Source organism: Ursus americanus, chromosome 8, assembly GCF_024610735.1.
Source record: "Ursus americanus isolate L20-20 chromosome 8, mUrsAme1.1.p, whole genome shotgun sequence".
NCBI lineage: Eukaryota > Metazoa > Chordata > Mammalia > Carnivora > Ursidae > Ursus > Ursus americanus.
Genome location: NC_142134.1, coordinates 30524438 through 30542652, shown reverse-complemented (window position 1 = coordinate 30542652; position 18215 = coordinate 30524438). Strand labels below are relative to the sequence as shown.

Sequence of the window (18215 nt, the reverse complement as noted above, 5' to 3'; positions counted from 1 at the left end):
CTGGCTCTACACTCAACAGGGAATCTGCTGGGTATTCCCTCTCCCTCTGCTCCTCTCCTCCCAGCCCCCCTGCTGTCTCTCAAATAAATAAAGAAATCTTAAAAAAAAAAAAAAAAAGAATTTCTACAAACAGCTAAAGATAGATACCAAATATTATCAAGAGTTATTAGAGTAATGCCTAGTTTTATCTTTAAATTGTGATAAAATACACAAAAAATTTACCATTTAAATATTCCTGAGTATGCAGTTCCATAATGTGTATATTTACACTGTTGGTAACCAATCACCAGAAATTTTTCATCTCGCTAAACTGGAGCTCTGTACCCATTATATAACAATTCCCCATTCCCTCCTTCACCGTCTTTAGTGACCATCATTATATTTTGTATTTCTATGAATTTGACTAACCTGCATACCTCATATCAGTGGAATCACTCAGTATTTGTCTTTTTGTGATTGCCCCCTTTCACTTTGCATAGTCTCTTGAAACATTTCCACGTCAGAGTATGTGTTAGAACTTTCTTCTATTTTATGACTAATATTCCATTGTGCCTAAAAACATTTTGTTTATGTATTTATCTGTTGATGGACATTTGAGTTATACTGAACAGAACTTTTGCTAGTTTTTCCTCAGGATTTAGACCTTGAGAAAGTTACCATATATAACTACATATTTGTAATTAATATTGATATTAGGTTAACCATCAAGTAAGATCTTAGTTTCATCTTATTACCAATAAGAAGGCAGACAAATAAAATGTTGAAGAGACCATAAAATCATTCAGTAAAAGATGATTGTTTTTCAATTATGTCTTAAAGGTATCAATTTAAAACATATTACATTATTGTTTTCTTTCATGAAGAATATCATCTCATACACTAACAGAATTTTTTGCAATTTTATTTTATTTTTTTATTTTTTTGCAATTTAATACTATGGATGTTTTTCAGATATTAGTGGTTGAAATTATTTGGTCCTTATTAAGTATGCAGAATTTATGGTCCTTATTATATACACGGGATAGTTTTCTTTGTGCTCATTTTGTCAGTCAGCTATAAGGTTGAGAACCCTGTTCTCCCAATGTTCCTTACTGAGATTTTGTCCAGCTTTTGTGTCTGGCAGAAAACACATGTTCTTATAGGCCAAGTAAACACTTTAATGTTGATATCTAAGATATCAAACCTTGGGATCTCAAATGAGGAATGGTGTAAATGTTGGAGTGACAGCAAGTAAACATTGGATTTGCCTGCAGATATCGTTGGGACACACAAACATTGTTGAGGAATGGTCTTTTTAAGCTAGAATACTAGTGAAATGCCTCAGAGCAAATAAAACAAGAAACAGGAATCAGTTACCTTAGGCAGGGGTTTGGCAGGTTTGCAGTGGAGTCCTCCAACAAATTCAAAATTGGGTAGGAGTGGGCGAGGAAATTCAAAATCCCAGTAGGTTCGAATGAGCCATATTTGAGCCTTCCCCATTAACTCAGATAATGTAGTGGGTCTTCCTGAAGGGATAAAACCAAACGTCACATCCATAAGAGAAAGGATAAAAACCATATGATCACTTCCATATATGCAGAAAAAGCATTTGACAAAGTACACATCCATTCATGATAAAAAGTCTCAACAAAGTTGGTTTAGAGGGAGCATACCTCAACAAAATAAGGACCTCATACAGAAAACCCATAGTGCACATCCTACTCAATGGGGAACAGCTGAGAGCTTTTGCCCTAAGGTCAAGAGCAAGACAAGGATATCCACTCTTACCACTTTTATTCCAAATAATATTGGAAGTCCTGGCTATAGCAATGAGACAACAAAAAGAAATAAAAGCTATCCAAATTGGTAAGAAAGAAGCAATACTTTCACTATTTGCAGATGTCATGATCCTATATGTAGAAAACCCTAAAGACTTACCAAAAAACTACTAGAACTCTTAAGTTAATTCATTAAAGTCACAGGATGCAAAATCGATGTACAGAAATCTGTTACATTTCTATATAATTATAATGATGCAGAAGAAAGAGAAATTAAGAAAACAATCCCATTTATAATTGCACCAAAAATAATAAAGTACCTAGGAATAAACTTAACCAAAGAGGTGATGGACCTATACTCTGAAAATTATAAAACATTGATGAAAGAAATGGAAGAGGATACAAAGCAATGGAAAGGCATTCTCTGCACATGGATTAGAAGAACAAATATTGAACTGTATATACTACCCAAAGCAATCTATACATTTAATGCAATAAAATTTGTATAGACCACAAAAGACCCCAAATAGCTAAAGCAATCTTGAGAAGAAAAAAAATGGGAGCTATCACAATTCTAGACTTGAAGTTATACTACAAAGCTTTAGTCATCAAGACAGTATGGTACGGCCCAAAAACAGACACACAGAGCAATGCAACAGCATAGAAAATCCAGTTATATGGTCAATTAATCTTTGACAAAGGAAGAATTAATATCCAATGGAAAAAAGATAGTATCTTCAATGAATGGTGTTGGGAAAATTGGACAGCTACATGCAAAAGTTGAAACTGGACTACTTTCTTACACCATACAGAAAAATAAATTCAGAATGGATTAAAAAATGAAATGTGAAACCTTATCATAAAAATCCTTGAAGAGAACACATACAGTAATATCTCTGACATCAGCCATAGGAACATTTTTCTATATATATCTTCTTTATGGGAGGGAAATAAAAGCAAAAATAAACTATTGGGACTACATCAAAGTTAAAAAAAAAAAAAGAAAGAAAAACAACCAAACCTCTGCGTAATGAAGGAAACTATCAATAAAACCAAAAGACAGTGTACTAAATGGGAGAAGGTATTTGCAAATGACATTTGAGAAAAGGTTAGTATCCAAAATATATAAGAAACTTACACAACTCAATCCTCCGAAACCAAATAATCCAATTAAAAAAAAAGGAGAGAAGATAGGAACAGACATTTCTCCCACGAAGGCCTACAGATGGCCAACAGACACAGGAAAAGATGCTCAACATGACTCATCGTCAGGGAAATGCAAATCAAAACTACCATGAGATATCACCTCGCATCTTTCAGAATGGCTAAAATCAAAGCCACAAGAAACAAGTGTGGAGGTTTCTCAAAAAGTGAAAAATAGAAGTACCCTATGATTCAGCAGTTGCACTACTAGGTATCTACCGAAAGCATACAAAAATATTTGTTCAAAGGGATGCATGTACCCCAATGTTTATAGCAGCATTATCTACAATAGCAAAATTATGGAAACAGCCTAAGTGTCCATGAACTGATGAATGGCTAAAAATGAAGTGCTATATTTATACCATGAACATTACTCAGCCATAAAAAAGATTGAGATCTTTGGGCACCTGGGTGGCTCAGTTGTTTAAGCATCCAACTCTTGGTTTTGGCTCAGGTCACAATTTAGTGGTAATGGGATGGAGCCCCCAGTGGGGTTCTGCGCTCAGTGTGGAGTATGATTCAGATTCTCTCTCCCTCTCTCTCTCATTCACTTTCCCTCTCTCTCTCTCATACATAAAGAAATAAAATCTTTAAGAAAATGAAATCTTGCAATTTGCAAGGAGCTAGAGGGTATTATGGTAAGTAAAATTAGTCAGAGAAAGACAAATACCATATTATTTCACTCATATGTGGAATTTAAAAAACGAAACAAATAGGACTCTGGGATCATGACCTAAGCTGAAGGCAGAAGCTTAACCAACTGAGCCACGCAGGCGCCCCTCTCCTTTTTTTAAAAATGCAAAAAGTACAGTAAAATGGATATGTGGGAAATAGGCACAGCAGAGGATTTTTAAAGCAGCGGAATTACTCTGATATAATAGTGGTGTTTTCGTATCATTCTAAATTTGTTAAAACCTATAGAATGTAAAACACCAAGAGTGAACTCTAATGTAAACTATGGACTTTGGATGATAATAATGTGTCAATGTAGGTTCATCAGTTGTAACAAATGTACCACTCTGGTGGGGGATGTTCGTAATGGGGGACGTTATGCACGTGTGTGGGCAAGGGTTATGTAGGAAATCTTGACTCAATATGCTGTGACTTAAAATTATTCTAAAAATAAAACACATCAAAAGTAATATTTTCACCCTGTATTTAATAAATAACAAAGGAAGGTTAAAACACTTTATCCAGAAAAAAGTTAAAAAAAAATTTTTTTAAAGTATTACAAAGAAACACACAAAGAATAGATATGTAGTTGCTTCAAGAAATTCTCAGCGCTTTAATTTGTGGTTATTGACTACGTGGAGTGTAAGGTACTAAATAACGGACCACAGGGTTCTAACTGGCCCTGTCATATAAGTCTTTCCATAATATTTGTGAGATTCAGAGATCATTTTATATTTCATCATTTCACTTATAAAAGACAAATTCCTCTGACTTTGTATTTATACAAACTCACCTTCCAAGGCACTAAGAATTACAACCTCATGCTACCAATTAAAAACATGACTTACCTAGTATTTCGCTGTAAAACCGATCCCAACTCTTCTCATTAAATGCTTGGAACCAAAAGTCAAAATAAAGCACATATATCATATTTTTTACTCTCTCCATGAATGTCATTTGATCACTTAATTCTGACAAAATAACAGGCACGTAGGACGGAGGGAATGGAAGTCCTCCACTATGCTTTTCAAACGCATAGCCAGGAGAGAAGCGGAGACTGTACACTAAAGGTATTTTAAGTAGCTCCGCCAGCAGCTCACCACAGGGTCCAATAGTATCTGCAAGAACGACATCAAACCTTGATTCTTGTAGTTTTGTCATGAGTTTCCTGTTCAAAACTACATCTTTACAGAACTTTTGAATACAGTCAGAATATTCCCAGAAGATTTCTTGCATTTGTGAAAAATATGCCCAAAACGTATCTCTTGGTATATTATAAATCAATATGTCGAGCATTTTTCTGAAAAAATCCTCGAAATCATTTCCAAGTAAATGTGCAGGATAAACCTCATATTTAATAGCAGATGATTTGCTCGGATCAACAAGAATGGAAGCTGAAGATGTCAGAACCGTCACTTCGTGGCCTCTCTGGACAAGTTCATCCAGGATTGTCTTTATATTGATCCAGTGGCTGTATTCTGTGGGCCACACCAGCACCTTTCCACAACTCCCAGAGCTGAAGTAACAGCTCAGCTGTAGCAGCAGCAGAACTGAAATCCATTTCATAGACATCCTGGTGGAATGCAGTGCTTCTTTTCAAATTCCTGTTTCCATCTCCCATTGCTTGTACTTATCTCCAAGGAGAAATCAATCAGTAAGTTAAAGTGTAACTCTTACATTTCAAAGTAAACACAGTATATGAGCAGTCAGAGCATTGGGATGTCAAGTGGAAAAAGCCAAAGGCAGATGATTTCATTTGTATTCAAATGTGTTTAATATTTGTTTGATGCTTATAAGTTCTATCATCTTAGCTAAGAGCCAATGACCTAGCTGTGCAAGTCACATGTCTTATGTAATATATTTTGGAAGGGTGTCAGGGACAGTGGCGAGAGGTCACTGTCTGTAGTGTGCTTGACACAGAATTAAAGTTATTATACAGGTGAATTATATTTCTAGGATATGATGATTTAAGAGATTGTGTTTTGTTTTGTTCATAAAAAGTGGTTGACATGTAATTCACATGCTATACAAATGTCAGATTTAAAGTGTATAATTCAGTGGTTCCTAGTATATTCCCAGAATTGTGCAACCACATTGATGATCAATTTTAGAGCACTTTTATCACCCCAGATGGAAACCTTTGCCCTCTAATGAAACTGCATTTTCTGCATCTGTCAGCCCTAGTCACCATTTTATCTACTTTTTCATATATATTTTCCGTTCTGAGCATTTCATATAAATGAAATTATACATCATGTTGTCTTTTCTGACTGGCTCCTTTGATTAGCATAATGTTTTATGTTAAAACTGTGTTTTCAGACTTTATTGAGATATCACTGATATAACAGGTTTAAGGTGTACAACATGATGACCTGATTCACGTCTATGCTGTGAAATGTTTACACCACAAGATTAGTTAACACATCCATCACCATATATATATATATTGTAGTGAGGACTTTTTAAAATCTTTTTTTATTACTTTTTTATTAAAGCATAGTTGACACAGACGTTACATTAGTTTCAGGTTACAACATAGTGACTCAGCAAGTCTATCTGCTATGTTATGCTCACCACAAACGTAGGTTCCGTTTGTCACTACACAACACAGCGCCATTACAATAACTTTGACTATATTCCCTAAGTTGTACCTTTTATCCTCCTGATGATCATTTCATAACTCAAAGCCTGTCTCCCACTCCCCTTCACCCATTTTGCTTTCCCTCTCTTCCTCCTTTTTTTTTTTTTAGCAACCATCACTTCTCTGTATTTATGAGTCTTTCTTCTTTTGTTTATTCATTTTGTTTTTTAGATTCCACATATAAGTGAAATCATATGGTGTTTGTCTTTCTCCCTCTGACTTACTTCATTTAGCATAATATGCTCTCAGTCTGCCCATGTTATCACCAATGGCAGGTTAACATTTATTTATATGGTGGAGTAATATTGCGTTGTCTACATATACTACATCTTCTTTATCCATTCATTTATTGATGGACATTGGGTTGCTTCCACATGCTGGCTATTGCAAATAATGTTGCAGTAAACATAGAGTGCATATACCTTATTGAATCAGTTTTTTGTTTTCTTTGGGGAAATGCCCTATAGTGGAATTACTGGTTTTTCTTTTCTTTTTTCTCTAGTTTTATTCTAATAATACAGTATATAATACATACACAAAATATGTGGGGTTTTTTTCATGTGCCCTCCTTTACTAACACATAATCTATTATTTGTTTCATGGATACAGGTCTGTGATTCATCAGTTTTACACAATACACAGCACTCATCACCACACATACCCTCCCCAATGTCCATCTCCCAACAACCATCACCCATCCAACCCCCCTACCCCCCTCCACTCCAGCAACCCTCAGTTTGCTTCTATTTTTACCTTTTTGAGGAACCTCCATACTGTTTTCTATAGTGGCTGTACCACCAACAGGGCAAAGAGTTCTTTTTTTCTCCACATCTTTGCCAACACTTCTTTCTTGTCCTTTTAATTCTAGCCATTCTGATGGGTGTAAGGTGATATCTCAAGTGGTTTTAATTTGCATTTCCCTGATAATTAGTGATGTTGAGCATCTTTTCGTGTGTCTGTAGGCCATCTATTTGTTGTCGTCATCTTTTTCTCCTTCTCCTTTCCTCCTCTTCCTCTCCCCTTTCCCTGCCTTTTCATCCCTCTCCACCTCTTCCTCCTTCTCCTCCTCCTCCTCCTCCTCCTCCTCCCCCTCCTCCTCCTCCTCCCCCTCCCCCCTCCTCCTCCTCCTCCCCCTCCCCCCCTCCTCCCTCCTCCTCCTCCTCCCCCTCCCCCCTCCTCCCTCCTCCTCCTCCTCCCCCTCCCCCCCCTCCTCCTCCTCCTCCTTCTTCTTCTTCTCCTTCTCCTCCTCCTCCTCCTCCTCCTCCTCCTCCATCTTCTTCTTCTTCTTCTTCTTCTTCTTCTTCTTCTTCTTCTTCTTCTTCTTCTTCTTCTTCTTCCTTTTTTCTTCTTCTCCTTCTCCTCCTTCTTCTTCTTCTTTTCTTCTTCTTCTTCTAAAGAAGGTTCCATGCCCAGTGTGGGGCTTGAACTCATGATCTTCAGGTCAAGAGTCACATGATTTACTGACTAAGCCAGCCAGGCATCCCTTCATCTATTTGTTTTCTTTGGGAAATATCTATTCAGATCCTCTGCCCATTTTTTAATTGGATTATTTCATTTTTCGGTGTTGGTTTGTGTAAGTTCTTTATATATTTTGGATATTAACCCCTTATTGGATAAGTCACTTGTGGTTATCTTCTCCCATTCGGTTAGTTGCTTTTTTGTTTTGTTGATGGTTTTCAACCCTGTGCAAAAACTTATTTTGGTGTAGTCCCAATAGTTTATTTTTGCTTCTGTTTCCCTTGGTTGAGGAGACATAGCTAGACATTGCAAACAATGTCAGAGAAATTGCTGCCTAGGTTTTCTTCTAGGAGCTTTATGATTTCATGTCTTTAATCCATTTGGAGTTTGTTTTTGTGTATGGTGTAAGAAAGTGGTTCAGTTTTATTCTTTTACATGTAGCTGTACAGTTTTTTCAGCACCATCAATTGAAGGGACTGTCTTCCCCATTGTATATTCTTACCTCCTATTAGATTAATTGACCATATAAGTGTGGGTTTACATCTGAGCTCTCTACTCTGTTCCACTTATCTGCGTGTCTGTTTTTGTGCCAATACTGTGCTGTTTGGATTACTGTAGCTTGTAGTATATCTTGAAATGTGGGATTGTGATATGTCTGGCTTTGTTCTTCTTTCTCAAGATTGCTTTGGCTATTTGGGGTCTTTTGTGGTTCCATAGACATTTTAGTTTGGTTCTGTGAAAAATGCTATTGGTGTTTTGATAGAGATTGCATTGAATCTGTAGATTGCTTTGAGTAGTATGGACATTTTAACAATATTACATCTTCCAGTCTGTGAGCACAGAAGATCACAATCAAATGATTGGGTCATTTTTAATTTCTTTCATCAATGTTTCACATTTTTGAGTAGGTCGTTCATCTCCTTGGTGAAATTTATTCCTAGTTTTTTTTATTCTGGGAAACTTTTTATCTCTTTTTCCATTCAGAATGATATCCTTTCCAGGTAGAGTATTCTTGATTGTAGGTTTTTTCCTTTCAGTATTTTGAATATATCACGTGTTCCGGGAAAGGGAGGTATTTGCAAAATGACCTCCAAAGGCCAGAGGAGTCATAAGACAGAGTAAAAAGGCTGACAAACCCAGCTTGACAATAAATGGTTTATTAAGGGGACTTATGGACAGAAACATGTCTTGGGTGGCTGCATATAGATCTGTGCAACCCCACTTCCTATAAGACCTGCTTTTATAGCTCTAGCGGCTGGGGGGTATATGTTGATAGACCACTGGGGAGGAGATGTTAGAATTATAGCCATATCTCTAAAGCAGATGAAAGATATTATGCCCCAAGCGTGTCCTCAAGGTTTGGTTAAACAAAAACTGTGACCAACTAACATAGTTTACTGACTAAAACACAGCTTTCTCACTAAGACTAAATTTCAAGATCTCACCTCTCTATGTTCAGAAATCCAAAGTTATGTCATAAACTTTGCCCATTCCCAACAGTTTTCATGCTTTTCAAAGCTTTCCTTGAGATCATCACCCAGGAGCCAACACCTTAGAATGATCTTCCCTTGACTTCCTTCTCAAATCGTAGTAAAATCCTGTCAAAGAGCTGGTCTCCCTTCTTGTTATATCAAATAAACCCTCCTTTGCTTGATCAGGTTTTAATTTTTTTGGTATTCTTTTGAGGAGTCGGCTGTTTACTTATATATTCAAAAAGATCTGAACTCCCAACAGAAATCCTTGAATCAAGTGAAGGAATCTGTAACTAAGCTTCTTGAATTTGTATGTCACTCTGTGTCCAAATGTAGTTGTTATTAAATTGACCCTTATTTCTTCTTGTACAAGAATTCCTGTGTCTTTCATGAGTTAAAAATATAAAGGACTTAAAACCTGTCCTGGCAGAGAGTAAATTCTCAAGTAATATTTGTTGATTTCCCCTTTACACAGGAAACATAGAGGAAGCTCCATACATTTTTGTTTTTGAAGGAATGTGCTCACAGAATCATGGTTAGAAATTATTTGGATATGAAAAATATACTGGACACTCACATTTTGCTTCATTTTTCAAGCCAAGGGGAAGTAGTGAATCTAGCATCAGAAAACAGATATTGATAATTCTAATGTAATCCCTGATGTTTTAGGTTTACCTAGCAGATGATGTTTAATCCATTGAGAAGGAAGGAGTAATACTAAACATGCCCAGAGACAAGTCGTCCACAACTAGGCAATTTTCTTTCCTAATGGAGATATCAGATGATTAAATCAAAGACATAATAGAGATATAATAACTGAAAACTTGAATATAGAAGAGAGATATCAGAGACGCTGATTCTGAAAGCTGAAAGGAACCTTAGCTATAAGCTCATAGAATTGTCTAATAGTAAAGGCAAGTAAACTTAAAGTTTATACAAAGTAGTCATTCTTGCTTACAGAAACAGGTTTGGAATATATGTTTCCTTGTGACAGACCTTCACTTGAGTTCATAAATTTATTTAATAAAGTTTCTTGCTGTAGTGTACTAAAAATGGCTATGTATTCTTTTTTTTTTTATTAGTTTTAGAGGTAGAATTTAGTGGTCCATCAGTTGCATAAAACACCCAGTGCTCGTTACATCAAGTGCCCACCTTAATACCTGTCACCCAAACATCCCTTCCCCCACCCTCTTCCCCTCCAGGAATCCTGTTTGTTTCCTAGAGTTCAGCATCTCTTGTGGTTTGCCTTCCTCTCAATTTTCATCTAATTCTGTTTTTCTTTCCCTTCCCCTATATTCATCTGTTTCTTAAACTCTGCATATGAGTGAAGTCATGTGGTATTTGCCTTTCTCTGACTGACTTATTTCATTTAGCATAATACCCTCTAGTTCCATTCACTTTGTTGCCAATGGAAAGATTTCATTCTTTTTGATGGCTGAGTAATATTCCATTGTAGATATACACCAGTTCTTCTGTATCCATTCATCTGTTGATGGACTCTGGGCTCTTTCTATATTTTGGCTATTGTGGACATTGCTGCTATAAACATTGAGGTGCATGTGCCCCTTTGAATCACTGTTTCATATCCTTTGGTTAAATACCTAGTTGTGCAATTGCTGGGTTATAGTTCTATTTGTAACTGTTTGAGGAACCTCCATACTGTTTTCTAGTATCCGCAACCACAGTTCTGGATTTCAACTTATATGTCAAAGCTGTAGTCATCAAGACAGTATGTTATTGGCACAAAAACAGACACATAGATCAATGGAACAGCATAAAAAGCACCAAATGAACCACAACTATTTGGTCAATTAATCTTCAACAAAGCAGGAAAGGATATTGAATGGGTAAAGCACTCTTTTTAAGAAATGGTGTTAGGAAAACTGAACAGCAACATGCAAAAGAAGGAAATGGCCCACTTTCTTACACCATACACAGAAATAAATTCAAAGTGGATAAAAGACCTAAATGTGAAATCTGAAACCATAAAAATCTTAGAGGAGAACACAGGCAGTAACCTCTTTGACATCAACCATAACAACAGCTTTCTAAATATGTCTCCTGAGGCAAGGGAAACAAAAGCAAAAATAAACTACTGGGACTTCATCAGAATAAAAAGCTTCTGTACAATGAAGGAAACAATCAACAAAACTAAAAGGCAGCTTATGAAATGGTAGAAGATATTTGCAAATGACATATCTGATAAAGGGTTAGTAACCAAAATATATAAAGAACTTATAAAACTCAACACCCCAAAAGTGAATATTCCAATTCAAACTGGGCAGAAGACATGAATAGATACTTTTCCAAAGAAGACATACGAATGGCCAACAGACACATGACGAGATGCTCAACATCACTCATCATTAAGGAAATAGGGCTCAAAACTACAATGAGATATCACCTCACACCTGTCAGAATGGCTAACATCAACGACACCAGAAACAACAAAAGTTGGTGAGGATGCGGAGAAAGGGGAATCCCCTTACACTGCTGGTGGGAATGCAAGCTGGTGCAGCCACTCTGGAAAACAGTATGGAGGTTCCTCAAGAAGTTAAAAATAGAACTATCCTACAGTCCAGCATTTACTCTACTGGGTATTTACCCAGAGAATACAAAAATACTAATTCAAAGGGATACATCCACCCCGATACCTACAGCAGCATTATGTACAATAGCCCAATCATGGAAACAGCCCCAGTGTGCATCTACTGAAGAATGGATAAAGAGAAGTGGTAAATACAGACACACACACAGACACACACACAAACACACACACACAAATGAAATCTTAGCCATAAAAAGGAATGAAATCTTGCCATTTGCAATGATGTTTTTGGAGTTAGAGAATATTATGCTAAGCTAAATAAGTCAGAGAAAGACAAATACCATATCATTACACTCCTACGTGGAATTTAAGAAGAAAAAGAGATGACCATAGGGGAAAAAAGAGAGGGGCTAACCATGAAACCGACTTAAGGATAGAGAACAAACTAAGGGTTGCTGGAGGGGAGAGGGGTGGATGAAGGGGTTAAATTGGGAATGGGTATTAAAGAGTGTACTTGTTGTAATGAGAACTGGTGTTGTATGTAAGTGATAAATCACTAAATTCTACTCCTGAAACTAATATTACACTGTATGTTAACTAACTGGAATTTAAGTAAAAACTAGAAACTAAAAAAAAAAAAAATGTGAGATACACACACACACACACACACACACACACACACACACACTAATATTACTTGGCCATAAAAAAAGAGATCTTGCCATTTAGAACAACATGGATGGACCTAGTGAGTATTATGCTAGGTGAAATAAGTCAGAGAGAGAAAGACAAATACCGTATGATTTCTTTTATATGTGGAATCTAAAAAACAAACAAAACCCAGATGCTTACACACAGAGAAAAAACTGGTGTCCACAGGGGAGGTGGGGGGGATGGGTGAAATAGATAAAGGAGATGAAAAAGTACAAACTCCCAGTTATTGAATAAGTCACGGAGATGAAAAGTACAACACAGGGATTATAGTCAATAATATTGTAATAAGGTTGTTTGGTGACGGATGGAGACTACACTTATTGTGATAGCACTGAGTAATGTACAGAGTTGTTGAATATTGTTGTACACTTGAGACTTACATAGCACTGTATGTAGTGAATTATACTTAATAAAAAGTACGTTATATGCTTTAGTAATACATTAAATAAATCCTTATGAATCCTGCTGAATATGGTCCATTTCCATAACTTGTCTACTAGCCTTGTTTATCTGTAGTTTAAGGGATTTGGTTTTATATCAACCATCTCAACTGAAGAGATTTAATGGTTTGGCATATTAGAAGGCAGCACTGTATTAATACTTCATTTCCATTCACAAGTGTATGCACCCATTTTTTAAAAAATCCCTATGATGACTTTCCCTCATAGAAAAGCAAATTCTTTCTTTACAGGAAATGGAAGAATTTGCCCAGACCTCTGGGGAAGATGGTATTGTGATGTTTTCATTGAGATCAATGATCAAAAATCTCACAGGTGAAAACAGAAACATGCTCAGTGGCCTTTATCCAGATGCTGTGGAAAGTCAGGTAAACTTTAAGCTCTTTTTCATGTCTATACATTGCTTTTTACAAAAGGAGGTAATATTTCAAAATGCATGTGTAGGCAGATCTTCTTATGCCCGTTTTTCATTATTTGTACAATTTGCTTAAATTCTGCAAATCTTGCTTAGGATTGCATTCAGAAATTTTTATTTATGTTATAAACTAAGGATGAAACTTGGGTGGTATGACTAGCAGTGAGAGAATTTCTAAATTCATCCATCAACCAGGCTTCATTCCAATGGGTTTTTTAAATAAAGTGTGAAGTCTGCACATAGCTTCAGAGAGAAGCTTTTCTATCATTCCAACTACCTCTTACCAAGTGTAGAATTGGTAAAAGGTTGAGTGGACAAGCTCTAACTCCAGATATAAAATGACCTCCAAATCCTGCCTTCACTCATATTCTCTCTTTTCCCAAACCAAAAACAGTGTAAAATTTGGGATTAGGATACTTACTGTATCTCCTCAGAGAGATTCATGGACCACCATGAATCCACATACACTCTGTGGAGTAGAAGAGAAAAACAAAAAAGCAGTCCAAAACGGCTAGTCCTTTTTCTAGTTTCAAGTGGGAAATGACAGCCGAAATGTTGGGACCTAGGTTCCTGAATTTAATGTCTCCTCAGTTGCCCATTCAGAATGTGATGCAATCAATCTAATTGGTTCTGAATAATCAGGTAAACAACTTGAACTTTCTCAGCTGGAGTAGGCGTGTACAGGCATACCCTTGGTTAAAAAAAAAAAAAAAGCAGAATCATGTCTAACCTAGAAAAAATAAATAAGTCCCCGTTCTCTGAAATCTTTTGTTTTTCTAAAATTATAAGATCAGTGTTCTCATTGCTTTTGAGCTACATCCAGGCTCATGCCTGATCTGAACTCCTTCCAAGAAACCTAAACTACTCTGATAACAGTATTATTTTAGAACTGCCCTGGCATATGCTAGCCTAGTGCTACATCACAATGCCTGCATCACTCCCTAACTTCATCTCATCACATAGACGTTTTATCGTCTTATGTCATCGCCAGAAGGTAGCACAGTACAGTAAGTTATTCTGAGAGAGAAGGAGGCCACATTCACATAACTTTTATTACAGTATATTTTTATAAATATTCTATTTTTTATCAGTTATTATTGCCTAGCTTATAAATTAAACTTTTGCCCAGGTATGTATATATAGGGGAAAATGGCTTATATGAGGTTTGGTACTATCTGAGATTTCAAGCATCCCCTGGGAGTCTTAGAACATATCCCCCCAGATCAGGGGGGAAGACTGTGGTGATAGAGTTTCAGCATAGGTCTCAACCAACCGTCTAGGAGCTGTGAAGCGAAGATCACCTTAAAGAGTTACCCCAAATTGAAATGAGAAGGCCATGTATTGGATACGGGGTGTTCTAGGGGGAAAAACAAAACAAAACATGACTTTAGACTACATGGTTCTCTTCAGCAGAAGCAGCTCTCAAAGAAAGCTAGTAGAGGAGAGGTGTCAGCTTCTAATCCCATCAGCTGGGGAGTAATTTCTATATTCCTCACAGGAGAATCGGGGTAACACATCAAAACAACCACCAGAGGGCGTTACCAAGATTAAAGGATATTGCAGCTCTGTAGACCATGCTTTGCTTTGAATCTTCTGTCCATACCTTTTTAAAGAAATAGTCTCTAGGGGGCCCCTGGGTGGCTCAGTTGTTAAGCGTCTGCCTTTGGCTCAGGGCGTGATCCTGGTGTTCTGGGATGGAGCCCCACATCAGGCTCCTCCGCTGGGAGCCTGCTTCTTTCTCTCCCACTCTCCCTGCTTGTGTTCCCTCTCTCGCTGGCTGTCTCTCTCTCTGTCGAATGAATAAATAAAATCTTAAAAAAAAACAGCAACGAAATAGTCTCCTCTCGTTTCAAGTCAACAGATTATTGATAGCAGGAAAACAAATCTATCCCATGACACAGGTCTTCCCCTTTCTGCTTCTAATTTGAAGGGGCTTCCTGATAAGATTTAAAAAAAAAAAAATACAATTTACATGGATTACAAAGGCAATTTGCAAAGCAAAATTCAGAAGATATTTACAGGACAAATACTTTTTAGAAGTGTACTTTTCAAATCTCTCCACTTCTACTCAAAAATTACTATCATATTGTACTTTGGATCTCTATAATCCCTTGCAAGAACTATTGCAACTGTATCTCAGCTCATTTCCCTGTGTTAAATCTTGCTCCATACCAAACATTCAATAGCCAGTATTTATGAAAAGGTAAGCTGTATCAACATTACTGTTTAAAAATTATACATCGATCTTTCATTGATCTTAAATTTGAAATAAAAAATACATAGTATATCGCCCATTGGTTTTTTTAATAAATTATATCCCGAGTATCTTTTCAGTCTAATTTCTCTTCTCTGTTCAAACCAAACAGTTCACCATTGCTGAACATGAGAAAAGGGCCTAAATTTGTAACAATAGATGGTATATAAGATTTTGGTCATTCAAGTGTTCTGAATGACATTACTGAACTGATAGCACACTATCAAAATCTTGGAACTTGTTATCTTGAACCAATATGTTTATTTCTTTAACAGATTTTTTGTTCAGTATAATTAATACATAAAAACCATGTTGTGAAATGTCAAAAAATGAGGACATATATAAATGTCTAAATTACTATCATTTGACTTTACATACTTTCAGAACGTATCCTTTGTGTTCTACAGATTTATATGTATTTTATTTTATTTCCAAAAAAGAGTATCATGCTTATGTTTTTTCCTGGAACTTGTTGATTTAGCAATGTGATGTGGGGAACATGCAACAGTAGTGCCTGTAACCAAATCTTCGCTAGAATTCCTGTACACATTATGCCTTTCATTGGAGGTGTGTTTCCTGATAGATATTTCGGTACTTCAGGGAACATACTGTACATAAATATGTGCGTGTGTATTTCTACATGACTGATTCCTCGATGTAGAATTGCAAGGTTAAACAGTATGTTTACATTTTATTTGAAAGCATCATTCTGCATTATCCATCATAGAAATTGTTTTCTCAGATTCTTTTTTCCTTTTTTAGCAGAAGGCGATTTCTTTAATTTGATAGAGTGTTCAGGTATAGTAAGGCAATAACATGCAATATTGGTGAAACAGTCAAGTTTTTCACTGAGATTGGGAAGAAGATAAGAATGATCACTATTTCACTTCAATTCGATATTGTATTTGGGGTTCTGGCCATAAAGTATAGCCAAAAACCCCAACGGATTGAGTAGGAAAAATCGGGCAGTGGGAGGGCAGAAGGGTAGGACTTGGACTCGAAGATTCCAAACCAATCCAAACCACAGTTGAAAGTTTAGAAAATGTTGTAGGTGTACAACATAAGGTGGCCCCGGAAGCTAATTTTAGGGGTACAAAATCAGCCATTTATAAGAGAAACTGACAGAATATAAAGGTAACAATGTCCTTATCTTGCTAAACTGTAATTCTCTCACTTTGGCATTAATTCATAATATTTACTGGAATGACCAACTCCCAGATAATTAAAACAATTTTAATTATTTAAAACACTTACTTCTGTAGGATATATTCTACCACTCGAAGTAGAAACAGAAGCCAAAGAATGCCTTACTGGACAACAAGCTCACCTTAGGTGTAACTGATCCAGGGCTCCAGCGCCACAGACTGCTTCACAGTGCCACCAGTCAGTCACAGTGCGCTGCTCCCTGCCAGCTGCATAGTGGGACTGCGGCTTCGCAGCTCAATACAGCAGACGTGTCCTCTGAAGGCATCAACGAGGAACAGGCTGCCACGTTAAGAGAGGCCCAGGCCTGCAGTGATCCCCCAACCCTTGCAGAGCTTGCGGACAGCCGAGGACCCCAGCATGACTCCAAGTCCCCAGACATGGATCAGCACGGTTGATCACCATCTTTGCTGGAGTGGTTGGGGGGATACGAAGCAGAGGCAAGGCCCACTGAAGGAGTGGTGGGCTGCGATGTGACCCTCTAAGCGCAGGGCAGCGGCCCACGGCAGACGCCACGTGGCCAGCACACAGGAGACGTACACCAGGTAGCGAATGTGCGGGTCCTCTGTGCAATGGGCCTCACGTCCCAGGCGCGGACTAGCTCTAGCGCCGACCTGGCGGAAGCAGCCCGTGCAGGGCGTGTACCGTTGGCCGAACAAGGTGGCCCAGCCAGGCTGGGGCTGTGCAGACTGGCTTGGCCGTGGGGTGCCAGCCCTGCGGCACTTGGCGGTCCAGGTGGTTCATGCCTACTGCGTCGTAGTCCACAGGGTCCAGGGGGCCTGGGCTGGGCTGCCGAGGCCCGGAATCGGGTCAGGGGCGGCTAAGCGCACGGCCGCCCGCAAGGAGCCCGGAGGCGTCTCCAGGTGCCGCTGCTGGGCACGCCCGGCTGAGACAGCGCTCCCGCGGGCCTTGGGGCCCACAATCTCCTCCGCACCGGGCGTCCTTCTGGGCCGCAAGCACCCGTCGTCAGACCCCCGCCACCAGCCTCTGCTTCAGAGAGGCCAGATGCTCCTCCTGACGGGCCACTTGGGCCTACGAGGCGAGTACTTCCTCCTGGTAGCCATGGCGGCCTCTTCCCTCTCAGATTCTTCTGTTTGAGGTCTCTTCTGTGGGAAACAACTTCTTGACTCAATTTACATTTTCCTGAGAATTCGTACCTTTTACTGCTTTTCTTATGTTATTGGCCATTTTTACTTCTGTGAATTGCCCGTTCGTATCCTCCATTTAGTTTCCTCTATTGTTTTTTTGTTTCTCATGTGTCATATTTCTGGCTCTGCAGTGATTCCCTACCTTTATCTGTTACGTGTGTTACAGGATCGATTTGAGGAAAATTAATTAAGCCTACGTGCTTGGTTTAACAATATTTTATCTACTGCGGCACTATAGTGTGTTTCGTTAAAAATGTGTCAATTATCTAGAA

General features: G+C 37.9%; 2 protein-coding genes across 2 annotated transcripts in view; one reads left to right on the top strand and one right to left on the bottom strand.

Moving 5' to 3' along the window:
- Positions 1-5264, bottom strand: part of LOC123775894 (UDP-glucuronosyltransferase 2B31) — a 20700-nt gene extending 15436 nt beyond the window's left edge. The window contains exons 1-2 of the mRNA XM_045771497.2: positions 4481-5264; positions 1357-1505 (exon numbers count right to left, since the gene is read on the bottom strand). Coding sequence (XP_045627453.2) covers positions 1357-1505; positions 4481-5204 — 873 coding nt within the window. The 5' untranslated portion in view covers positions 5205-5264. The remainder of the gene's footprint in view (positions 1-1356; positions 1506-4480) is intronic.
- The window catches only part of LOC148109556 (uncharacterized), an 18379-nt gene extending 164 nt beyond the window's left edge, over positions 1-18215 (top strand). Inside the window, exons 2-3 of the mRNA XM_087864107.1 lie at positions 13157-13291; positions 16855-18215. Coding sequence (XP_087720233.1) covers positions 17348-17893 — 546 coding nt within the window. The 5' untranslated portion in view covers positions 13157-13291; positions 16855-17347 and the 3' untranslated portion in view covers positions 17894-18215. The remainder of the gene's footprint in view (positions 1-13156; positions 13292-16854) is intronic.